Genomic DNA, 23,106 nt, shown 5'->3' on the forward strand with positions numbered 1-23,106 from the left:
CAAACAAAGCATCCCCTGAGTGATGTCTCTGGGGTCCCTGTGCACGGATTCCCTGCAGGCTCTGGAGGGGAGGAGGGTTTTGGCAGCACGTGTCACCGCACAGGGCTGGTGTTATATTACACCAGCTCCAATCAGGGTCCCGGTGGAACTCTGCAGGCTTCTGGAAATTAATTTCTTAAGAACTGGGCAGAAAAATCCTGTAAATTCCACAGGGTCAGGAAAAAGGGCACCCTTCAGCTGCAGAAGTGTAATCATCTGCGGGCTTTGCTGCAGAAACACAGCTGGAGCCTCGAGTTTTAGTTTGTCTTGACAGGAGCAGAAGATCAAATAAAGTCCTATTTTCTGAGTGGGAATGCTGGAGGTGAGAGGGTGGGATGGATGGGGGCCTGACTCTCCCACTGGCTCCAGTCAGGGTGTGTGGAATTCCACGTATCTGGGGCAGTGCAGGGAGGATGGGAAGAGCTGATGGAGCAGAGGTTGGACATCACTGTCCTTTGTGTTTGTTTAAAAAGCACTGGAGTCACAAGCAGAGAGTAAGGACCATAAACGTGATGCTCTGTGATATAAAGGCTTAGGCTGCTGGAGTGGCACTAAATCCTGAAGTACTCCCCAGTGAAACTGAATGAGATGCTTTTTTTTCCTTTTAAAAAAATAATTTTCTGGTATCTAAGCTGGAGCGGTGAGGAACATCCAGATTAACCAGCCTACGGACTCGGAACACAGCTCTGGAGAGAAAAGGAGACAGACAGATGATTGAAGAGACGGACAAGGTGGCATGAGCTACATTTCCTTTAGGAAACTAGGCTAGAAATTAAACCCTTTCCAATAAACAAATAAAGCCAATAGCAGGATTGCGCTGTCTTTATTTTACACCTTTCATTTTATAACTGCATTGTGTCTGCAACACACCAGCAGCCAGCAAGGGCTAAACCTATTAAATTCACACAGGGATGAGAGATGCAAACGCAGAAACGGAACACTGAGGTTTACGAAGGTGGGGAACTAAGGAAACAGTGACAGTTGCCGATGGGACGTGGCACCATGGGATTCTCGGGACACCCGAGGGCTTTCAAAGCTCCCGGCGGCGGCAGCGCCCCCTCAGCGCTTCCCGCGCTTTTCCGCCTCCCTCGGGATTTCGCGCGCTTTCCCCGCCCCTCCGCGCTCCCGGCACCGCGCACGCGCGGCCGCACGAGGCTCCGCCGCTGCCCTCAGGCCCCGGCCCCGCCATGTCGGAGCGGCTGGCCAAGCCCTCCTGCCTCATCGTCGCCAGCGCCGCCACCGCGGGTGAGACGCTCTCGGGGGGGAGCCCCGCCGGTTCGCAGGGAGCCGCCGCTCCGGCCACTGCGGGCGTCCCGCTCTCCCCGTCCCTTCCCAGCGCCGCGGCGGGCGGGGCATGGCGGGGCGGGGCTGTCCCCGGTGCGGCTGTCGCGGCGTGTCCCGCGTGTGCCCGGCCCACGGCCCTCGCCGTGTGGGTGTCCCGTGTGGGTAACACTGCAGCCGGGCTGTGCAGCCGTGTGGGTGTCCCGTGTGGGTGACACTGCAGCCGGGCTGTGCAGCCGTGTGTGTCCCCCGTGTGGGTGTCACTGCAGCCGGACTCCCTTGCCCGTGTCGGTGTCACTGCAGCCGGGCTCCCTTGCCCCCGTGGGTGACACTGCAGCCGGGCTGTGCAGCCGTGTGGGTGACACTGCAGCCGGGCTGTGCAGCCGTGTGCGTGTCACTGCAGCCAGGCTCCCTTGCCCGTGTGGGTGACACTGCAGCCGGGCTGTGCAGCCGTGTGGGTGACACTGCAGCCGGGCTCCCTTGCCCGTGTGTGTCCCCCGTGTGGGTGACACCGGAGCCGGGCTGTGCAGCCGCACGTGTGCCCTCCCTGCCCAGCTGTGCCGCTTTTCCGTTCGTGCCCATCTTGCGCTGCAGGTGTGGCCGCCATGTGCAGCTGTGCTGCTCGGCTCCTCTGCGTGCGGCTTTAGTGGTTTTGAGGGGAAGGAGGGTTGGCTCAGATTGGGTGTTTGGGGAAAGAATCTTTTACCTGTGGGGGTGCTGAGGCCCTGGTGCGGATTGCCCGGGGAAGCTGTGGCTTGCCCCATCCCTGGAAGTGTTCGAGGCCAGTTTGGATAGGGCTTAGAGCAACCTGGGTCAGTGGAAGGTGTCCCTGCTCCCTGCCCATGGCAAGGGGTTGGTACGAGACTTTAGGGTCCCTCTCAACCCAAATAATTCCAGGATTCTGTTCCTCAGCACACAGCTCACCTGTAATGAAGGCTGCACATTTCTGATGTCTTAAAATCATTAAATCCTAACAAAATAATAATCTGAATTTATTTAGAGCTTTCAAGATGAGCAAACACCCAAGCTTGTGTACTTTGCTGGATGTGAAAAGTGCATATTGTATGGCTCTACGTAGATATTTACTATATGTATTTTGTTGTATTGATTAGTAATGCTGTATTAACATTTTAATAATATGATAAATGTAGTCTTGTAATTAAAAGGTAACTTTGGTAGTTAAAATAAGAACTATGTAAGTGGGATATTTTTTTAAAGAAAGGAATGAGGCACTCGCACCAGATAGCAGCCACAGAACACCTAAATCTTTCAGAGAAGAGGAATTTATTGTTCTCTTATCAGAAGAAACTGAATTCTTCCTGCCTAGCTAAAGATCGAAGGTGCCTTAGGATTAGGAGGAAGAAGTAGACGATGACCAGATCAAATCCTTTGTTTGAATGGAATTTATGCATCATGTATGAAGTGTATGAATATGCAACAGGCTGTTGCTTTTAAGGGTTAATTCTCTGTTAATGGGTGTCCTTTTTCGGGCTGTGCTGCCCAGAAAAAGGTACCCAGACGTCCATAACTCTGTTTCTGTTGTCTCATATTGTCCTAATTCAAATTGCCCAAATTATTACTCTAATTGTATTACTATTTTTATAGCCATTTTATTAAACTTTTAAAATTTTAAAAACAAGTGATTGGCGTTTTTCACACTGGATAAAGTGTGGCCTGCATTAAACTATCACTGTTGTTTCCCTAAGGTGTTGGAATCTGTTTTCCAGGTGTTTCAGCCCAGTCATTCCTTCACTGCTTTACTCTGGCCAGCTCTGCCTTTAACCTGCAAGTGGCAACACCTGGGGTGAGTGAAAATGGACAAATGCTGTGATTTCAGCCTGAAACAAATTGATATCTCAGTTGTAATGAAAAAAATAAGATAATTAATATAATATAAATTTATTGAGAGGTGTTTTATTTGCCATAGATATTAAGGGACTGGTTTAATTCTGGATTTTTAATACCAAAGTGACTGCAGCCTTTCTGTAGCGTGGGTTTGCACTTCTCTGTCCAGTATCTGTTTCCACACAGAGTGGAGGGAAAACTATTAGCACTAATTCAGTGGGAAAAACGGAAAACTTCAAGTTTTTTGGGAGCTGAAAGCATCTCAAACTCCCACGTGGCCATCCTTGAGAAGTGTCCTGGATGCTTGTGCAGTGATGCTGACCGGGGTGTGTCACCACGTTGTCCCCAGGGGAAGCCCATTGACTTTGTGGATGTGAACGAGAGCAACACGCGCTGGATCCAGGACTTCCGCATGAAATCCTACGCCAGCCCCGCCAAGCTGGAGTCCATTGATGGTAAGGGTGTCCCCACGGCCCTGTCTGGGAGACAGGGCATGCTTAGGGCCAGGATTTTTAGGGAAGAATGACACAGAAGAGGCAGGAAAGTTGTGTTTCAATAGCTGCAGTTGTTGGTTTACTTTTTATTTAAGAGGAAGTCCAAGCAACTGCTTTGCAATTTTCTTATTTATTTTGGAATGGTCATTCTCTTTTAATGTATATGTAATATATACAAATAATGTCTGTGTGTACACAAGCACACAACACATTGTTACTTGTTAAAAATAATTATTTTGCTGGAGTAGGAGCCAGCAGACAGAACAGTTGTAAGTTTTGCCTGGCTCATTAAAAATGTGTGTCCCTTGTCCTAAGAAGGACCTTTTTCTCTCTTCTGTGTAGCTTTATTAGTTTCTTTAGGTAGCTTTTAACTGATTTATGGGGGTTTGTCCTTTTTTTCCAAACGTGCAGTGGATTTATAATCAGGCTTTTTGGGATTTTTACCTGTCCTACAATCAGTTCCTGCTTTCCTCCCACCCAGGGGCTCGGTACCACGCCCTGCTGATCCCAAACTGCCCCGGGGCTGTGACTGACCTGGCCAACAGTGGGTACCTGGCCAAGATCCTGCAGCACTTCAGCACTGAGAGCAGTAGGTGAACATCCTTGGGGATTGGGTGAATGAAACAGGGCTCCTGTGCTGCCTCTGCAGGATGGCTGCCTTCCAGAGACTTCAGAGTGTTTGCATGGCTAAAGAGCATTCCAAACGGGGAAGGAAAAAGGAGATGTCAAGGGGGAAAACAAATGGCTTAATGGGCCTTTAAAAAAGGAAAAGGAGACTTAAAAAAAAAAAAAAAGTGTCCTAAAATGTCTTTAAAAGGTAAAAGGGAGTCCTAAAAGGAAAAAAAATAGTGTCCTAATGTCTGTTAAATAAGAAAAAGGGAGACTTGAAAATGAAAAAGAGGTCTGAGGTCTTAAAGTATCTTAAGGAGCAATGCCAGTAGCTTTTCAGGTCTTGTCTCAGAAGAAGGATTTGCTGCCTTGCAGTGGTACAGAAATGGCTCTGTCCAAATCAGCAGCATTCAAGGCTCAGAGCCAAGTGGGGAATGTCCCAGGATCATCATTAAGGCTGCAGTTAATCAAGACTTGGGGTGTGCTCCACATTTGAGCATTTGTGGAGCTGTCTCTGGACTTGGAGTTAAAATCTGCAATTCTTGTTCTTCCTCTTACTTTAATAATAATAAAATAATTGTAATACTGTAATAATTGTAGCAGTTCTTATGCTAGGCAATAATTGCTGCTGCAGTGTGCAAGAGAGCCCCTCCAGCCTAAAGGAGCATTATCAGTGCAGTATAACTTCATTGCAGGAGGGCAGCATGAGGCTGACCACACTCACTTGTGTTTCAGGTATTTGGAGATGCTCACAAATGTGCTTTAATTCTTTTCTAGAGCCTATCTGTGCTGTGGGACAGGGAGTGGCAGCTTTGTGTTGTGCCACCAATGAGGATAAATCCTGGGTTTTCCAGGGATACAGCCTGACAGGGGTAAGCCAAGCTTTTACCTTGTTTTTGCTGTTTGGGGGCTTTTTTTGCTGTGTGGTTTCTGGTGGTTTTGAACTTCCTGTAAATATAAATTATCAGTTTGGTGCCCTTGGCTTGTGCAAGACATGCAGAGCTGTCTTTGACAGGGGGCCCAGCACTGGGTGCATGAAGGGTTTGTCCCACTGAAGTGGCATATGGAGAATGCTTTCCCTCTGATTGTTCAGTAAACTTTAAACTGAAGCAAAAAAAGAAAAAGGAGCTGGAAATTCCTGCTGCAGCTCTTTGCATTTGCTGTTGAGGACTTATAAAAAAATCTTTGGTTGTTTAATGAATGCTGGGGATAAGTTATAGTTCTCAAAGTACTCTTTCTTTTTAAAAAGTAGAGGGAGTCTTAGAAAAAAAGTTAGAAGAAGTTTTAGGGAAAAAGGCTGTTTGTACAAACTGGCATGCAATTAAAGCAGCCAGTTACTGCTGATATTTTATTTTGTGTGCTCTGACCTCACAGCCCATTTTGTAGTGTCAGAGTGATGCAAATTGCCCTAGTACAGCTTTCTAGCCTGGAAAATTTACATGGAAAGTTAAGAAGTAAGGATTTTATGACTCACAAAAGCTATTAGTGTTCTCATGTGCTTCTCTTTGAGTTAAGGATTATTTATGACTCTCTGTGGATTGTTACAGTCCATGATGAAATAATTTAAATCATGTTGTGGCCTAGCTATGGTTGCTGTGGAAACCATAAAATTAAATTCCTTCCTTTTGTGAATTAAAATTCTAAGTGCTCCTAAATTTTCTGTCTGTAAGCTGTTTTCCATATTCATTCCAGCATGGATTACTGGTTTTGGACTCTGCAGGTGGCACAGCACCTGTGTCCAAATATTTGTGTGCCACGGACAGACAGGTCTGTGCCCTCCTGAAGTTAATCACACCTGGAGAAATTGTTTGGTGGTGTTATTTCCTCTTTACTTAACTCTCTTAAGAGTTTCCAGTTTGCTCCCTGCACAAATTCCATCAAAGCTGCTTGTGATCATTTGGTTGGGTCAATAGTGCAGGGAACAGAAATATAAATTTCAGGGAAATATGTGCTGGTTTTGCTTGGCTTTTTCTGTAAAAAAGCCAGCCAAACTAATTTCCTTTTGATCTATTTCAGCCCTCTGTGTACGAGCTGGTGAGGCAGCCGAATTTTGCCAGTTTGTCCATTATTGTGGAGGACTTTGTGAAGGATTCTGGAGCTACATTCAGTGGTGGGTCATGCCTGGTGTCTGGGATGGGCACTTTGTGTTTACCTTGGGAAATGAGTGTTTGTGTACTGGTTGTATCCAGCTGAGCAGGACTCTGGCAGGATCTCTCAGCTGGAATTCCCATTCCCTCATTTACCAATACATCACTGCTCATTTGCAAGGCCAGCTTGGACAGGGCTTGGAGCAACATTGGGCAGTGGCAGGTGTCCCTGCCTGTGGCAGGGGGATGGACTGGATGAGCTTTAGGATCTCTTCCAACCCAAACCAGTCTGGGAGTCTGTCTGGAATGAGGAAATTTAAAAGTTCTGTTTAGGGTGCTGAGCAGTTGCTGGTAGATCTGAGCACACTGGGGTGTTGTAATTGGCCAGAAAATGAGTATTTAATTTTTGTAGCCTGGTGATCACAGCTCATGTCTGGCATAAGATGAGTTTGTGTTGTATTGTGAGGTAATTGTAGTTTTCAAATACATGCTTTGAGTTTTTCATTATGAAAAGTCTCTGATATGTGTACTTTACCCACCTGCTGTTAACTGAATCAAGGACCCAGTCCTGTCCTTTCAGAAAAGGATTTCCTAGGGAATTTTTTTCAGGATGAGGGGCTTGAGTGCCCCTCTCTGCTGGGGTGATAGATCAGCACCCAGCAAATCTGTCTGGCCATAATAGTTGTGTGTTGTGTTGGGTTTATCAGGGGTGTGATCCTGGCACTGAGCAATCCCTGTTTTTCCTCCTGTGTTCAGCCAGCAGCCCAGATGCTGTCCATGTGGTGCTGGACAGGCACCTGGTGACAGGACAGAATGAGAATTCCACCCTTCCTGCTGTCCAGAACCTTCTGATTCTTTGCAATGTCAGGTGAGGCAAGATGGGGCTTAGGGACTGGGAAAAACCAGTGGTGAGCTTTTTTTTTTGTTTCAGGAATACTGTCTCTCAGAAAGGGTTTTTCCCCTTGGTTTTCTGCTGAAATGTGTGACACCTCTGTTTGATCAAGCCAGCCAGGCAGTTGTGTCTTTTGGCAAAGAGCATTTGATTATTGAAAAGAAAAAGATGAAAATATGTGGGGAAATGCACAGCTGTAGTGGAACTGGCAAAGTAAAATGCTGAATAGGCTTCACTAAACATTTCTATGCAGGGAAACAGCTCTTGTTTCTTGAGCTTTGGCAGGCTGTCTTTGAGTCAGCTCTGATTTAGGATTCAGGGAATGAATATATTTAATTTTTTTGGAAATGGCTTGGCTTGTTGGAGTGTCATCTTGTCAGATAGAAAAGCCCATATGAATAACCACAAACCTCTCCTTTTGCTCAGGGGAGTGTGTGGTACCAGTCCTGTCCTTTGTGCACTAACAGGTCCTGTCCTGTCTGGGTGTGTTTCCTTCAGCAGGAAATGAAAGGGAAGATCTGTTTGCAAACAGGATGGATGAAGAGCCAGCAGGCTGAGGATTTCCATGGCTGTGACCTGGATGAAACACCCCTCTGAACCTCTGTCCTGGACTCTGAAGTGACTGTGAAGTGGCAGTGTCAGGTTCTGTGTGGAAGGAATGGATGAAGGTTGTCAGAAGCAGCTGGGACCCTCCCTTATATTTTTGCTGCTCCATTTTCTCACTGCTTCTCTAGACCCTCAGTTTACAGATGTGGGAAACAATCTCCTCAAAACCCCCCAAAACTTGGTGCTGTGAATACAAATTGCTGGAGCTGAAGCCCTTGCTCTGGGTTGGCATTGTGCTGGTGCACAGCGTGCCCTTGTTTTCTTCCTGCTCACATCGCTGGAATTGTGTTCAGAAAGTTTGCTCAGCTTTTTTTTTTGTAACATGGTCCTACAATTGTTTATTTGTTCTCTTTTGTGCTGCTTATGTTGTGGGTTTTGTTCTCTTGGAAATACTCCTCTCTGGGAGTACACTGCTGCTGTCTCTTGCTGGAATTTTGTGGACAGGGCACTGAAAAATGCAGGTGGTTAATGTGGGTCCCCTCTGAGGAACCAGCTGTAGGATGGAGTCTGGACTCCTCCTTCCTTCTGAGCTGCAGGTGTGGCTTGAAGCTGAGCGTGGAAAGGAAGAACCAGATTGAGATTTTCTTTTTTAAATTGTTGCAGGCTCAAACATACAAAATTATTGGAAAGTAGATAAATTAACTTTCAGATAATTGATTTTCCTTCCCTCTTGGAATTGTGGGCAGCATTTCTCCAGTGCCCTAAAGAAATGGGGCTGCATTTTTGTTTTCTTACCAGGATATTACAATATTTTGGTTCTAACAAATCATCAAGTAGGGAAATTTTCTCTTTTCTGTGTGAATCCATTTTTTTTAGCTCTGTCTCAAGAATTCAGTGTGATTTGAAAAGACAGACTGCTGTGGGTTTTGCTGGGTCTTCTGCTGTTGCATTCTGGAGCCCAGCTTACAGAACTTTGGCATTGATGGAAATGAAAACCAGAATTTGAAATGAAATTTGTGCTTTGATAGATATTAAATGATCAGTTAGCTTTGATGATTTAAATCTTCATTCCTGACAAGCCAGCTTGGGGATTTGATGTTGACACCATCAGGAAATACTTTCAGTCTGGAAAGCCACATCTTGTTTGTGAAGTGGGAGACTCTATTTCCTTAGGGTCTTTGTTTCCATGGGATTTTGCCAAAATTGCTACATCTTTTCTCTGCTTACCTGTAAAAATAGAACATTGGTGTCTACTCTGTGTCCTGTTTTCATTCCTTAAATGAGATTCTGTCCAGGCTCATTCATCTGCTGCTAGGTGAGCAAACAGCATTCAGACCACTACAGGCTTTGTTCAGTCCTCTTTTGTACAATTTTTTCCTTATTTTGTGGCATCCAGGACCTGCTGGAATTGCTCTGCTTGTGCCTCTGTCAGGAAGTTGGACAGAGCACACTGCCTGGGGACTTGATGGTGCTTTCTTTTTCCTCCCATATGAGAGCAGGGGAAAAAAAGAGTTCCTGTGTGTGTTTTCACTCTTTCCCATCACACCATGAAGTTGCTCTTGGGAAAACTGGGGGAGAAAGGTGTGCTCAGGCAGCGAGTGGCTGGGGAGGTGATGTGTGCAGGTGTGGGCCAGCAGCTGTGTGAGGTGGCTCTGCAGGTGGTGGGCTGGATTGTGTCACCTTCTCAAGTCATGCTGACAAACTGGAAGCCACCTGAGTCACAGAATCATGGAATTTAGGTTGGAAAAGAGCTTTTAAGATCAAATCCAAGCAGCAGTGCAGCACCACCACCACCATGTTCACCACTCAACCTCAGGTATCACATCCATGTGTTTTCTGAGCCCTTCCAGGGGTGGTGACTCCACCACTGCCCTGGGCAGCCTGTTCCAGTGCCTGATGTCCCTTTCCATGAAGAAATTTTCCCTAATATCCAACCTAAACTTCCTCTGGCACAACTTGAGGCCATTAGTGATGATAGCTCTTAAGTTCTTGTACAGGATGACCAATTTTAGCCAGGGATTAGAGAAAATTGGTCAGAAAAACTGTGGGAAAAGAAGGACAAATGAACATAGGAAACACAAAATTGTTGAATATCATCCAGGTATGTTCAGGAAAGTTTTACTCTGGTTCATTTTCCATGTTAATTTTGTTCTACAAACGTAAAACTTGATAGTTTATTTGGTATTTTCTTTTCCTTTACTTAAAAGGTATTTACATCAACTAAAAGCATCAAGTGGCATTACATAAAGAGCAAGGATTTTTGTGTAATTCTTGCATATTAAACTTCCTGTGGGAAGAATTTAGGTGCCTCAGTTTGTATCTTCTGTACCTTGTGCCTGGTCCAGCTGAGGAGCCCTGTGAGCAATCCCATCCCAGCCATCCAAGCAGTGGGGTTTATCCTGAGGGGTTTTTGTCTCTCTTCTTTGTTTCCCAAAGAATTGAAAACCTTCAAATTTGGGAGATTTTCATCCCACACAAACCTTTATTGTTTCAGCATTGTGTTGTGCAATGCTTGGTGCTTTGGTCCTAGGAATGTTACCAGGCAGGCTTGTTTCCTTGGAAATCTGTTCCTGGTAACATCCAGCTGGTGGGTTTTACTGTTTTATTTATTTGGGTGAGGGGTTGGTTTTATTTTCCAGAGTTTTAGTGATTTATTTTTTTGGGACTCACAGTATTACCTCTTTTCTGGGCTTAATAGCTGGGACCACATCCTCTGTTTTCCTCTGATGTTTTTACAGGCAGACATGGAGGTACCTGCCAGAATCATCAGAGTGCCTCTGCAGCACGTGGAGCAGGATGAATCCAAAGGCAAGAGGAGTTTCCTTGGATGTTGGCTCACAGCTGTAAAGGAGCACTGCTGTCCTGCACCCCACAAAGGATTTCTTCAGCAAAAAGAGGACAGCCCACCATCCCTAAGGTATGGGAGCCTTTCCTGGCAGGATTACACCTGAGCTGGGAAGAGCAGTGCTGGTGCAGCGGTTGGGAAGCTGCTTAATTCTGGAAAACAGAGCCCCAAGACCTGCCTGTGGGTATGATCTCAGTTTTTGTGGTTTTGAGGATCCTGACAAGATGTTTGAGCTCTGGCCCTGTCTGCAGCTGGTGGTTGTTGGTCATGCCAGCATTCAATTTGTGTATTAACATATTTAATTAAGATTCTTTCCTTGGAGCTTCTACAGTATAATCTTGTAAAAAAAAAAAAACCCAACCAAACTTTTTTTTTTTCCATGGAATCTGCTGCTTTGTTCATCTTGTGTGCATTCAAACAAGGGCCAGAAGAGATGAAGTGCCTCTTTGGTCCTGATTTACTTGATAATTTCAAATGGAACTGTCTGGGTTTGGTGCCATCCATCCTGGCCTGTGATGGCTGTATTGGATGGACATAATCAGTGAATCTAAGGACTAATTTTAAATTAAATTCCATGTTGGGAAGATGAATATAAATGGATGTACTTTACTGTGTCTGTTCTTCCAGCAGCTCTGCTTTCCTGTACCCTGTGTCAAGAATGGAGGAGGTGCTGGGAGCAGCAGGGTGTCTCCCTTAGCACAGAGTGTGATGGGATGCAAGGCACAGCTGGAGGAGGAAGGAAATCTTTTCCAACCTCCCTCCAAGCTTTGTGTGTTTGCACAGAGCTGGATGTTGGAATCAGAGAGCAGCCACCACAAGGACAGGCTGGGAAAGGTGCTGTCATTTTATAATCAATGCTTTAAAGTTTATTTATTGATTCTTTAGGATTTCTCCAAGCACAGATGTTGTATCTGCCCCTAATTCTGAGTCCTGTCCTTGGGACTGTGAGAGCCACAGACCTTTCTGGGGGACCAGAGGCATCTGATTTCTTAATCTGAGGTGGTATGGGAATCTGGGAAGTCCTAGAAGGAGTTTGTAAGCAGACAAACAGGGCCCTGGGAGAGATCCCTGCATCTGCTGAAGAGAGGGGAATATGAGGAAGAGTTAAGGAGTGAACACACTTTGTGTAACTGACTAAAGAGCTGTACATGCTGAAGGTTTATGTGCTGCTTGGTTTTTTTTCAGAAAGGATGTGGACTTTGTGGCTTAGCCACGGATGTCAGGCCCCTCACAACATCCATCTGTGCTGCAGAGAAAGAACCCCAGTGCTGGGGAGTTCTGAAACACCAGCTGCCACCACGGGAAGGAAGGGATCCTGTGACTGACCCCGTGACCCCTCTTGCCTCCTCAGCTCTTGAGAGGCATCTGTTGGTAAGTGGAGTAAGGCTTCACTGTTACTCAGGCACCTTTCCTACCTCTTTTCTTTTCCCCCTTCACTGCAGCATTTCATTCTCTCTTGAGCACCTTCTGCAATGCTTCAGTTTCATTTGAGCTCCACGGTGGTACTGGCCCAGTTGTGTCTCAGCTGTGTGAGGGGACAGATTCCATGCATGTGAAGGTTCTTGCCTCACTCAGGGGGAAGAAGGGGCATTTATTCCAGAGGCTCCAAGCCTCTGACCAGCCGGTTTGATAGCACCAAGTCCCCAAATTCTGTGTGCTCAAATCCCTACCCTGCCCTGGTGGTGCAGTGTGTGGTGTTAGAGCACAGCAACCTGCTCAAGGCAGGGGGTGGAATGAGATGGTCTTCAAGGTCCCCTTCCAACCCAAAGCATTCTAGGAATCTCTGTTGGAATTCTCAGTTTAGTAAGAGTGAAAAATGCAAACAGGTTAAATTGAGAAGGGATGTGGAGGGTCTGATGGCTGTAGGGAGGGGCAGGGCCAAGCTTTTGGTGCTGGCTTGACTTTGACAGGAAAAAAGGTCACCTCCCTTTGGGCAGTCTGCTTTCTGCCTGGTCTGCTTCCCCCCTCTCCACAGCTGTAGGACAGAGGGCCTGAGTCCCCTGGGGATTTCACCTCCCTCTGGCAGACTGGCACTGTTCCCAGGGCAGGCTGGGAGGGCAGCACCAGCTGTCTGTGTCTGATTGTAGCTGCTGTCCCTTTGGCTGGAACAGCAGCTCCCAGCTTGTTCTGGATGTGCTGACAGCAGAGCTGCTGTGTCACACTGGGGGAGGATCAGTGCCTCCCTTGGTCTGGACAGAGCACGTGGCTGTCAGTGCTGGAGCCACAGTGCTGCCTTTTCTCCCTTTAAGCTCAGCCAACTTTGGCAGGAAACAGCAAATTGCATCCATGTATGAGCAGGGATCTCTTAGAACCATGGAATGAATCACTGGGGTTGGAAAGGACTGCTGAGACCATCAAGTCCAGCCATTCCCCCAGCACTGCCAAGGCCACCACTATCCCTGTCCCCAGGTGCCACATCCATGTGTTTTTAAATCTCTCCAGGGACAAGGACTCAGCCCTGGGCAGCTGTGCCAGCTGGAGCTTCAGTGAAGGAATGTCCCTAATATCCAATCTAAACCTTCCCTGCCACAGCTTGAGGCCATTTCCTTTTTGTCCTATCACTTGTTCTTGTCTCTTCTTCATGGAACAGGATCTGTATAAACAAATAAGATACACATGTATATTTTGACATACATATGTGTGTCTCACAGGAGTGTTGGTGGGTTTTGTACCAAGAGGGACTTGTGAAATCTGTGTTTGCTCTTTAAAACAATCTGAAATTAAAAACTGTTTTCTTCAATGTGTTAGGACTGAAGACTTAATAAGGAATTTGAAGATTAAAATCCTATCAGGTGTCTCCTGCAGCAATGAATCGACCATGTTACAAGGCAAGTCGGTTTTAATTTGCATGTATTGACAAAAGTGCCACAAAAATTTGAAATTCCATTTGTCCCTTTGCAAATTGATTAAAAAAAAAAAGCATGATACAGAAATCTATCCATACACAGCATGATACTTGTACAGGTAAGACATTTGTACATCCACTGAACCTCAGGTGATCCACCTCAGCTTGGAGCACTCAGGGAAATGCTGATTATTAGTTTTTCTTTTTTTATTTTCCATTTTCAGTGCCGAACATTCGCTCCTAGAAAAAGAATAAACAAAGCACAGCTGAGTAAGAGTTTGGGAATGCTGCAAGGAGCTGCCAGTCACCAAGTGCCTAGATCAGGTATACTGAGTATTTCTTCCCCAAAAAAACAGTCTGATGAATCCTATGTGAAAGCCTCTCCACAATTTGACATAAGACTTTGACAGCAGATCTGCACTTTCTTAGTGCCTGCTAGTACAAACATGATTTATTTCCAGCTCACTACCTGCAGATTATTTGTATCCTGTGCTGCTGCTGACAGCTCAGAATCCAGATTTAAGGGACTTGGACAGTTATCCTGATGAGCTGCCAGTCCTGTGGCTCAAGCTGCAGGCATAGCCCACACCTGGCACCAATTCTTTCTTGGCGTGCAGTGAGGCTTACCAAGTGCACTGAATTTAGGTGGCCTGTCCTACATAACCTGTCCAAAGACCTGCCCAGACGTGTTTAATCCTCAGCCACACCAGGCTGGCTGCAGTACATGGGAGGAGCATGATCTCTACCTTTAACATCCTCTCCAGCTTAACTGCATCTGCAGCAAATCTCCTGATGCCATCAGAGAGCTTCTCCACAGCCATCTGGTCTTCGTTGTGGTGCCAGCGGAACGCCTTCTCGTCCAGGTGCATCTTCTCAAGATCACACGCCTGAGCTGTGCAGGAGAAGTAGAAAAAGAACCAGACCAGGTGACCAGGTGATCAGATTCTTATCAAATTCAGACTTCCTAAAATTGTCTTGGGTTTTGACCATTTCTGTGTGTTGGAAAAATTTTAGATACGTTCAGTATGACTTGCTGCAGGAGCATAGTCTGGGATGTGAGATTGAAAGTGCTCCTGATACGGCTGGAGGAGAACAAAGAGGAAAAAGAAAAAGGTAGCCTAATAAATCAGTTTATCTTAAAACAGTGTTTGTGTGTGTCATTATCTTGTACCTGCTGCAGAATGGCACAGCAATTCCAGGCCTATTCTAAGGAATTGTGTAACCACCCCACAGCAGTGAGATGTTCTATGCAAATATTCTGAACAATCAGGGCTTTGATTATTTGGCAAGAACTAACAAAAGCTCGCTTGATAGCAGGCTCCTAGGCCAGCAGCAGCCTGTGGGCAGCAACTCATGGCTACAGCTGTGCACAGAGCTGCTTTGAGATGTAAACCAGCATTTTAATGAGGCGGCAGAAAAGGGAGAGGATCAGAGAATCCTTGAGTTATTTGGGTGGAAAGGAACCTTAAAGCCCATTCAGTTCCACTCCCTGGCCACAAGCAGGGTGGATGCCACAAGCATCCTCTATCCCAGATTGCTCCAAGCCCTATCCAACCTGGGCTTGAAGTAGTGTAATGGGAGCAAGGATTCCAAGCCATCATTGGTACAGTGTCACCAGATCAAATCACTCAGTCTTGTGTATGCTTAGTTTCTAATTTCTGGAGGGCAAACACCTCTTGGCATGTCTAGAGATTAAGATGAAATCAAGTTTAGCATCTTTGCTACTGTTCAGTAAAATTTCATCCTGAGCACATGCAGATTAACTTTCCTCCCTTCTGCCTGTCCCACGGGGAGAGGTGCAGAGTATGGAAGCACGCTCCAAACCGACTGCAATCCAGTTATGCTCAGTGTCAGCAGTTGTAGCAGTGATATTGCACTGAGGCTACAGTGTTTTCTTCTGAGGCTACAATATTTCCTCTAGGAAATTTGATTTATCCCTAAAGCAGGATGGCAGCAAGTAGCACAGCACTGACCAGAACCCTAGACTCTCAACACTGCAGAAGAAAGAAGTCAGAACAAGCCCCCAGGAGCAAACTCACCCTCTTTGACACTGAGTGTGGGAGTTAACTTGACATGCTCTTTGCTGAGCTCTGCCAGGAGCTTGGGTGAAATGGTGAGATAGTCACAGCCCGTGAGCGCTTTGATCTGGCCCGTGTTGCGAAACGAGGCGCCCATCACGATGGTTTTGTAGCCAAACTTTTTGTAGTAGTTATAGATCTTGGTGACACTCTTCACTCCTACAAGTAGAAACCAGCAACTTTATTGTAAGGGATTATTTAGAACATGCTCAAACCCAGCATTTGCCATGAGAGGATTTTTATGAGTAAACTGTTTGAGCAGCTGTTGTTTTCTCAGCAGTGTGCTCACCTGGGTCCTCCGAAGGCTCATAGGTTTTCTTGTCTCCATTTGCAACATACCAGTCCAGGATCCGTCCCACGAACGGGGAAATCAGAGTAACTCCAGCTTCAGCACAGGCAACAGCCTGAGCAAAGGAGAACAGCAAGGTCATGTTGCAGTGAATCCCATACTCGGCCTCCAGGACCCTGCAGACACAGGCTGGCTTAGAACAGCACTTTGCTCACCTACAGAATTCATATTCAGGAACGAGCTGCTAAGTTCCATCTACTGAATTCCCTGAGTTAATTTAGAAATGGGGTGCACAAGTTGTCAGCTAACAGCAAATGTTTCGTGCTGCCAAACTCTGCTTTATTAATGCTGTTCCTCTAGCCAAATGCAGCCAGCTTAGCAGGGTATTTCAGGAAACTGTGGCCTGGCCCTTGTATGAAGAAACTTTGCCTATTTCAACAGCAAGCTGTGGCAGGGCACCTTCCGTGCTCATGACAGACTTCCTCATGGCACAGTGCTTTCAGCACTGCTGTTTATTCAAGTGCAGAATGCAACATCAGTGCCTGTAGACAGGCAGGAGCATGCCATGAATCAGCACACCAGGCACACACAGCCTTACCTGCCAGCCTGGATTCCTTCCCAGGTTGAAGAGAGCTTGATGAGAATCCGATCTTTACCAACCCCTACTTCCTTGTAGAGGTCGATGAGGCGCCTCGCCCTTTGAATCATTCCTTCCTTATCAAAGGACAACCTTTAAGGCAAGAGCAGCATTGTTTAAAATTGATTTATTATTTTTTTAAAAGTCTCTGCCCCAAGGCCCCATGGGAAAACACTGTCCTGTTTTATCAGCATTTACATGCCAACAGAGGGTTTGTGTTCTCAGATCCCTCCTGGACTGTCAGCCCTTCGAAAATGAAGTTTCTCATAATGAATTCAGAAGCTGAGCATTAACAAAAATTGGCACTGAGCAAATTAACACCCAAGTCCTGTTCAGGTCTTGGAAAAAACTGTTCAAACAGATCTCTTGCTAAATTGAGCAGCTGTTATCACATAAAAGAGAATTAGCAAAACTACAACTGGAAGTGTGAGGTTTCCCTTGCTTAAGCAGCAAGACAAAGATTATGAAAATCCAAGGTCAGTGCTACTTGTTCTTGTTACAGAGTTCTAGTCCAACTAAGGGAAATCCATACTCTTTATTATTAATAATGTAAGTCCCACTGGTCTTCTAGGCAAAAAATCTTTCTCCAACTCAGGTTACTTTTTGTATTTACAAATATCCAGGATAAGCCAGAGGGAAAAGAACCAACCTTGCATCTACTTCTGTGGACACACGGCCAGGTATCCTCTTCAGGATTTCAGCTCCAAATAACACAAAAAGTTTGTCAGAAGCATTTTTGATCTGCTCCTCCTCTGACCTGAAAACCACAAAGAGCAAAAGCATTTATGGGGATAAAAAAAAGGTGAGTTTATACTTTGCTGTGGATTTGAAGATCAAATTTCACAGCCCAGTAAACATTAAATGCCAGAGTTCAAATGAGCCACTTCTGGCCTGCCAGCAGGATTAGCCTTTGGACACTCTTTCCTATAGTGCTGTTGCTTTCCTGAGCAAGGAGGGCCAGGTGTGAGCTGGGAAATGAGGATACACATCTGGAATGGGTGTAAGGAATTTGTCTCCAAGTGTTGAGGTCTTTTGGGGCAGGAGACAAACCCACAAGTACACGAGGGGGAAACCCCAGTACGTTTCTTATATATAAAGAAGGCATTTTAAATACAGGTCTGTTTTAAATACAGGAAATGAAACCCCTCTTTACTTACCCACCAAGCTTCTTCCCGTAGGCAACAGCATCATCCACAAGCTTCTGGTATGCCGGCATCTGAGCCGCAGCAAGGATCAGGGAGGGGTTCGTGGTGGCATCCAGGGGCTTGTACTCATCTATGGCTAAGGAAAGAAAACCAGCCTGTTTGAGACAGCCAGCCAGCCTGAGAAATCAGAAGGGTTTTGCTCAACCAGGTGAGAATGTTAACACTTGTTAATGACAGAGCACATCAGTGGTGTTTAAACACTGCCTGAAGGCTGCTTTGTGCCAGAGCACAGAACAACTGGGCTGCAGTCGCAAGATACAGCAAACTTTAAAGTTTGTAAACTACAGAAATTGCCCAAAAGGATAAACCTGTAGAAATGATGGATGGAGAGAAGTAGTACCAATTTCCAGGCTTCATCCCAACCAGCATAGCTGAGCTCCAGGAATCACAGAACTGGGGACCTTCCCTTCAAGCAGTCAGAAATTCAGGCTTTTGTTTTTGTCCAACTGATGGGGCCAGGACAGGTGAATTCACCTGTGAGGCTCCAGCACCTTTTCTTACTGCTTTCTAAATGTTTTCCACACAGCTGCAGCTTCTCAGTATCTGCTCTTCTCATTTCCTTGTCCTACCAGGAAGACACTTGACTCTTGGTCTTGCCCTAAGCCCTGGACTATGCCTGTTCCAGATGATGCCAGGTTTTGCTCCAGCAGGCTGTGGCACACATTGGCTGGCTGTAATCACAGCCTGGCACCAGGGCAAACAGGGCAGAGCTTCTGCAGGTCGCTCAGCACTTTCAACAATACAATTAAAATGTCAAAAAAATAACAAAATCTGTATTACCAGCCCCTTCTCCTCAGCATAACTGCACAGGGGTGAAACCCCAAGTGAGAGAGTGCAACTGTACTAAAAATAAGCCTTATTTTTCCATAGATCTCTCCCAGGCAATGATCAGGATCCTGGAGTGAGGTCCACTCCAGGCAAACAGCTCCTTCAGAACTTCAATTTACGCGGGTACTGCTTAAAGCATCTGTACTGACACCTTCTACAAACAGCACTGGGAACCAGCAGCAGCAACAACCACCTTCACCTCCACCAGGGTTTAACCCTCCAGGAGCAAGCCAGGTAAGGCTCTTGCCTTGATAGGGCTCTAAGAATAACCCCCACTGGGAAGAGCAGCCCAGAGAACAACTGGGGCATGTCCTGAACAGGGCCAGGAGCTGGACTCAACGATTCCTGTGGGATATTCTACAATCCCTACTATGCCTGCACACAAACACCCCCTTGGCCATCCTGGGGGTTTGGTTTTTTCCTGTGTCTGAGCTGTTGCCACCCCTGTGCTCCTCCACCTTAAGTTTAGTACTCGTAAGACATTTGAGAGTGGCTGTTTGGGATTGTTTACTGTTACACCAACAGGATTAGGCAAGCAGTGGAGGGATTACTGCGGGACCGGGTGAGGACAGGACAGGATTCAAGGGCTGCTCCACACAACCCAGAGACACCCAGGGAGGGAGTTCTTGGTTCTGATGGACCGAGCAGGCTCCGTGTCCGTGCCGGGCCAGGCACTGACAGCTTGGGAACAAGTGGCTTTTTAATCGAAGGCCACCTCCCTTTCTCAGAAAGGAGTGTGCTGGCTCATTCTCAGCAGATAAGGGAAACAAAAGCACTCTGGCATTATTTTTACATAATCCTGTAATGACTGGGTTAGAAGCGACCTTAAAGATTGTCCCGTTCCACCCCCTGCCACGGGCAGCGACACCCTCCGCTGGACCGGGTTGCCTTGAGTTTGGAAAAACCCCAAACACGTCCCAGATCTAGACAGGTCACTGGAAGAAAACCCGAATTCATTAGCGCAGCAGAGCCTGGCTTGAGTCTGACAGCACGCAGAGCTGAACGCGGTGGTCAGGGCACACCGAGGGCAAACTGGGAGAAGATCACGGGAGGCTCTGGAAAATGTCCCGCCTGGGCGGGATCTGCCCTAGGATGGGGACCAAGGCGCCGCCACCGAGCGCCTCTCGCCGCCCCCCTCCGGCCGCATGGTGGTTCGCTCCCCCCAGCGCGCGCCCCTTCGGCCGGGCGCGCCCACTCTCCGTGAAGGGGGGCAGGAGAGGGGGCTAAGGAGAAGATGCAGTGACGGGATCCCCTCGCGCCGCCTCTCACCGTTGAAATCCCCGGTGTCGGCCACCACCGTGGTGTGGTGCTTGAGCTGGTCCAGCGCCGACTCCATCTTCTGCCGCTTCACGGGGGACACCGACATGTCCGCGGCTGTGGGGGCTCGCGTGCCTATAAGGGACGGTGCGTGCCCGGAGGGGACCGGCCTGCGCACGCACCCGCGGCCCGCGCGCTCCCGCGCCAATCCCAGCCCGGCTGGGCGGCAGCGACCAATCAGGAGCGCGGGCACGAGACGGACGCGGCCGGGAGGAGCCGGGGCGGGGCGGCGGGAGGGAGAACGATTCTGATTGGCTGGCTCGTGGGCCTGGGGGTCGGGCCGGGCGGTCGCCTTGGCGACCCTGACGCCGCCATTGTCTCCAGCAGAGCGCGTCCGGAGCTCTGCCGGCCCCGGGACCTCCCGGCACCGGATTCTTCGGTCCCCAGAACCACCCGGGGGATTTCCCCACGGCCCGAGCCGCCTCCAAGGCACCCGCCCCCGAGGCACTCGTCCCTCATCGCCGCGCGGGGCCCAGGCGCTGCCGCAAGATGGCGGCGGGCGGGCCCTGAGGGGAGGCGGCCGTGAGGGAGGGCTCCGGGCAGCGCCGGTGCTGCCTCGCTGCAGGAGCTCAGCGCGCTGTGCTCCCTCCCCTGCTGTCGTGGCAAGGTTCGAAATGGCTTGTCGGGCACAGCTCCAGCCGCCGAGAGAGCCCCCGACCCAGCAGGGCAGGTGTTTTGGGCTCTTGATTTGCCTAAACTCTGTTTAGGCTGTAGAGGAGGTGATCTTGTTATTGTGATTTTTTACCTGAGACAGAGGATGGCTGGAAATGTCGGAGAATCTGTTGCTTGGTTGTGCCATGTTGTTGTGCTGTTCCCTCTTTCTGTATTGTTCCACTTGGGACAGCTGCCACAGAAGTTCCCCTTCCTGATAGGTAAGAATGTGCTTTTGTACAACCTTGTCGTGCTTTGCCCAGCCCAAGAAAGAATAATGCAAAGAAGCTTTAGGTTTAAGTGCTGTTGTAATTGAAACAGGTTCGTACTGTCTCTGGTTTCTTTGCCATGGAATAGGAGAGCCTCCCTTGTGAGTCATGGAATCACAGATTCCCAGACTGCTTTGAGCTGGAGGGGACTTTAAAGACCCTCCAGTTCCACCCCCTGCCATGGGTGGAACATCTTCCACTAGACCAGACAAGGAAAGGAGTTCAGCTTGCAGCTTTTCTGGTACTTAATTCTTATGATGTGTGAGATTTTCACCTCTGTTTTTAAAACACAGCTATCCAGGCCATAACACCCTTCCTATTGAATGTCAGTCCCCAAACCCAAAAGGAAATGTGTGGTTTCAGACCTTTTGCTGAGTTTCTCAGACTGTCAGTGACAAACCATTATGAGAACCCAGTGAAAGAGACAGACATGGATTTATTTATAAAACCCAGTGAAAGAGACAGACATGGATTTATAAGTATAACTTAACTATTTTAATAACTCTTGTACAGTGCATGGTTATATCATTGTCTCCTTCGCTCAGTTACATCAATGTACAGTACTTTATAGCAATGTCTGCAGGCAGTACAAACAGAACAGATGCACAGCTCAGTCGCATGGAAATTTGTAAAAGTGACCTCTGCAGTAAGGTCTGCTGAGATATTTGTTTTGGGAAGTGCTCCTGTGGCTCCCAGCTTTACAGAGCTGTCCTGTACACTCCTGTTAAAATCCCAGATAACTGTAATTCCCTGTGTTTTGCTTTCCTCTACACCCCAGCACTAGAAGGTGGGGTGTTTCCTAGCTCACCATTTGGTTTTATTTTCATTTTAGAAACTCTTTCACCTCCTGTGCTTGCCATCCTGCTTCCCTTCACCCTCTTCCAGAGCCAGGGCTTCTCAGGAGGATTGTCCTCTTCATCCCTCCCTGACAAGGTGAGTGCCCTTCTCAGATCCCAGCAGGGCTGTGACTAAACCCAGGATCCCCCCCTGCCTGCACCCTAATTCTGCTGGTGCCAGCAGCATCCTCTTTCAGATGAAGAAAACAGATTATCCATGGGAGACAGTCAGGAATAAAGCCAAAACTGAGGTGCATTGGTGCTCTCAGATTGAGACACGAGTTCCCCGATGCTGTGTTAAAGCTTTTTCCATTAGATGTGCAAGGACAGACACAAATCTGGGCAAAGACTGAGCAGTGCTGAGAGAGAAAAGCCAACTGTCCCTGGGCTGTGGGCAGCTCTGGAGCTGTGTTTGCTTCACTGCTTTGCAATCAGGTTGGTCTTCAGTTAAACAGAGATAGAAATGCAATGTGCCAAACTTGCTGTGGACAGGAACTACGCTGCTTGCTTGAGTTTTGAAATTCTGAGTAAATTTTGGAAGCATAATCACTAATTCTGCCTCTAGGGAAGAGATTTTCCTCACTCCCTATTTACAGATTGTTATATATCAATGCACATAACTTTATGAAGGAAAACAGGAAGTCAAGAGCAACAACCTGTGCTAAATTAGATTTTTTTTCCTTGTGCCCATTTGTTTGGAGTTAAACCTGCCCTTCCCAGTGTGCTTTGGGGTTTCAGCTATTTGGGAATCATTTCAGCTGACTTTCTACAGTGAAAACGTGAAGGTGGGGACGAGTGACCAACACCCTGGCAAGGGCTGTGGGCGTGCCTGGGACGGGAACAAATGGTCAGGGCTTATCTTCTCCTGGTTTGAGGCCTGGTTTGGCAGCCCCACAACATTGCAGGGCAGGATCAGCAGCCCAGGGAAGGGCTGCACAGCTGCCCTGAGCCCAGGCCTGTGCATCAGCAGCAGTGGGCAGGTGGAGCTCACCTATGTCCACGTTCAGATCCCTTTGTTTGTCACTCCTGCTCCTTTCTAGGCACTGAGAGCTCATTTCAGAGACAGCACCAACTGGTCTGTGGATTTAAGGAAGCAGCCAGACTTTGGGAATGTGTGTTGCCATTCCAGCCTTGTCCGGTGAGGGGGCACAGGGGCACAGGAGGGGGACAGGGAGTTGTCACCGGGCTGTGCTCATGGGCTGCAGGGGACACCTGCACTGAGGAGGAAATGGAAATGGGGCTGCCTTAGGCTGCCCAGAGGGGTCCTTACTCCCCATCCCTGCAAGTGTCCAAGGCCAGGCTGGACAGGATTTGAACCACTTGGGCTTGGGAAAGGCGTCCCTGCCCATGATGGCGGTGGGACAGGATGAGCTTTAATGTCCTTTCCTTCAACCCAAAGCACTGCAGGGTTGTTCCTGCAGCCTCATTCCCGTGGTGCAGGCTCCAGGCCCTGAACTGGCCCCTCCTGAGCTGTGTGCCAGGCCTGCTCTGCCAGCAAGGGCTGGGAGCAGGG

At 47.7% G+C, this 23,106-nt stretch overlaps 2 protein-coding genes and 1 long non-coding RNA gene across 4 annotated transcripts; 2 read left to right on the forward strand and 1 right to left on the reverse strand.

Annotated features, from left to right (window-relative positions):
- Positions 1 to 1,171: 1,171 nt before the first annotated feature.
- On the forward strand, positions 1,172 to 9,046 carry GATD1 (glutamine amidotransferase class 1 domain containing 1). 2 transcript variants are annotated; one of them, XM_036383293.1, is made up of 8 exons: positions 1,172 to 1,284; positions 3,048 to 3,124; positions 3,515 to 3,620; positions 4,141 to 4,248; positions 5,046 to 5,140; positions 6,285 to 6,378; positions 7,112 to 7,223; positions 7,746 to 9,046. In XM_036383293.1, exons 1-8 carry the CDS (start codon positions 1,227 to 1,229, stop codon positions 7,753 to 7,755), a joined length of 660 nt encoding a protein of 219 aa, XP_036239186.1. In that variant the 5' UTR covers positions 1,172 to 1,226; the 3' UTR covers positions 7,756 to 9,046. The 2 variants fall into 2 exon arrangements, with proteins under 2 accessions (XP_036239186.1, XP_036239187.1); XM_036383294.1 differs by having other exon boundaries at positions 7,749 to 9,046.
- A 1,699-nt stretch (positions 9,047 to 10,745) lies between these two features.
- Positions 10,746 to 14,625, forward strand: LOC129046711 (uncharacterized). The gene is made up of 3 exons (XR_008508435.1): positions 10,746 to 11,472; positions 11,824 to 12,009; positions 13,387 to 14,625. It is a non-coding gene; the product is annotated as an uncharacterized LOC129046711 (long non-coding RNA).
- Positions 13,472 to 19,963, reverse strand: TALDO1 (transaldolase 1). Its single transcript, XM_036383292.2, has 8 exons — positions 19,790 to 19,963; positions 17,645 to 17,768; positions 17,137 to 17,244; positions 16,449 to 16,580; positions 15,851 to 16,026; positions 15,523 to 15,720; positions 14,230 to 14,375; positions 13,472 to 13,723 (listed from the first exon to the last, which is right to left on the reverse strand). Exons 1-8 carry the CDS (start codon positions 19,884 to 19,886, stop codon positions 13,691 to 13,693), a joined length of 1,014 nt encoding a protein of 337 aa, XP_036239185.1. The 5' UTR covers positions 19,887 to 19,963; the 3' UTR covers positions 13,472 to 13,690.
- Positions 19,964 to 23,106: the final 3,143 nt, after the last annotated feature.

The sequence above is a fragment of the Molothrus ater genome, chromosome 6 (genome assembly GCF_012460135.2).
Source record: "Molothrus ater isolate BHLD 08-10-18 breed brown headed cowbird chromosome 6, BPBGC_Mater_1.1, whole genome shotgun sequence".
Taxonomy (NCBI): domain Eukaryota; kingdom Metazoa; phylum Chordata; class Aves; order Passeriformes; family Icteridae; genus Molothrus; species Molothrus ater.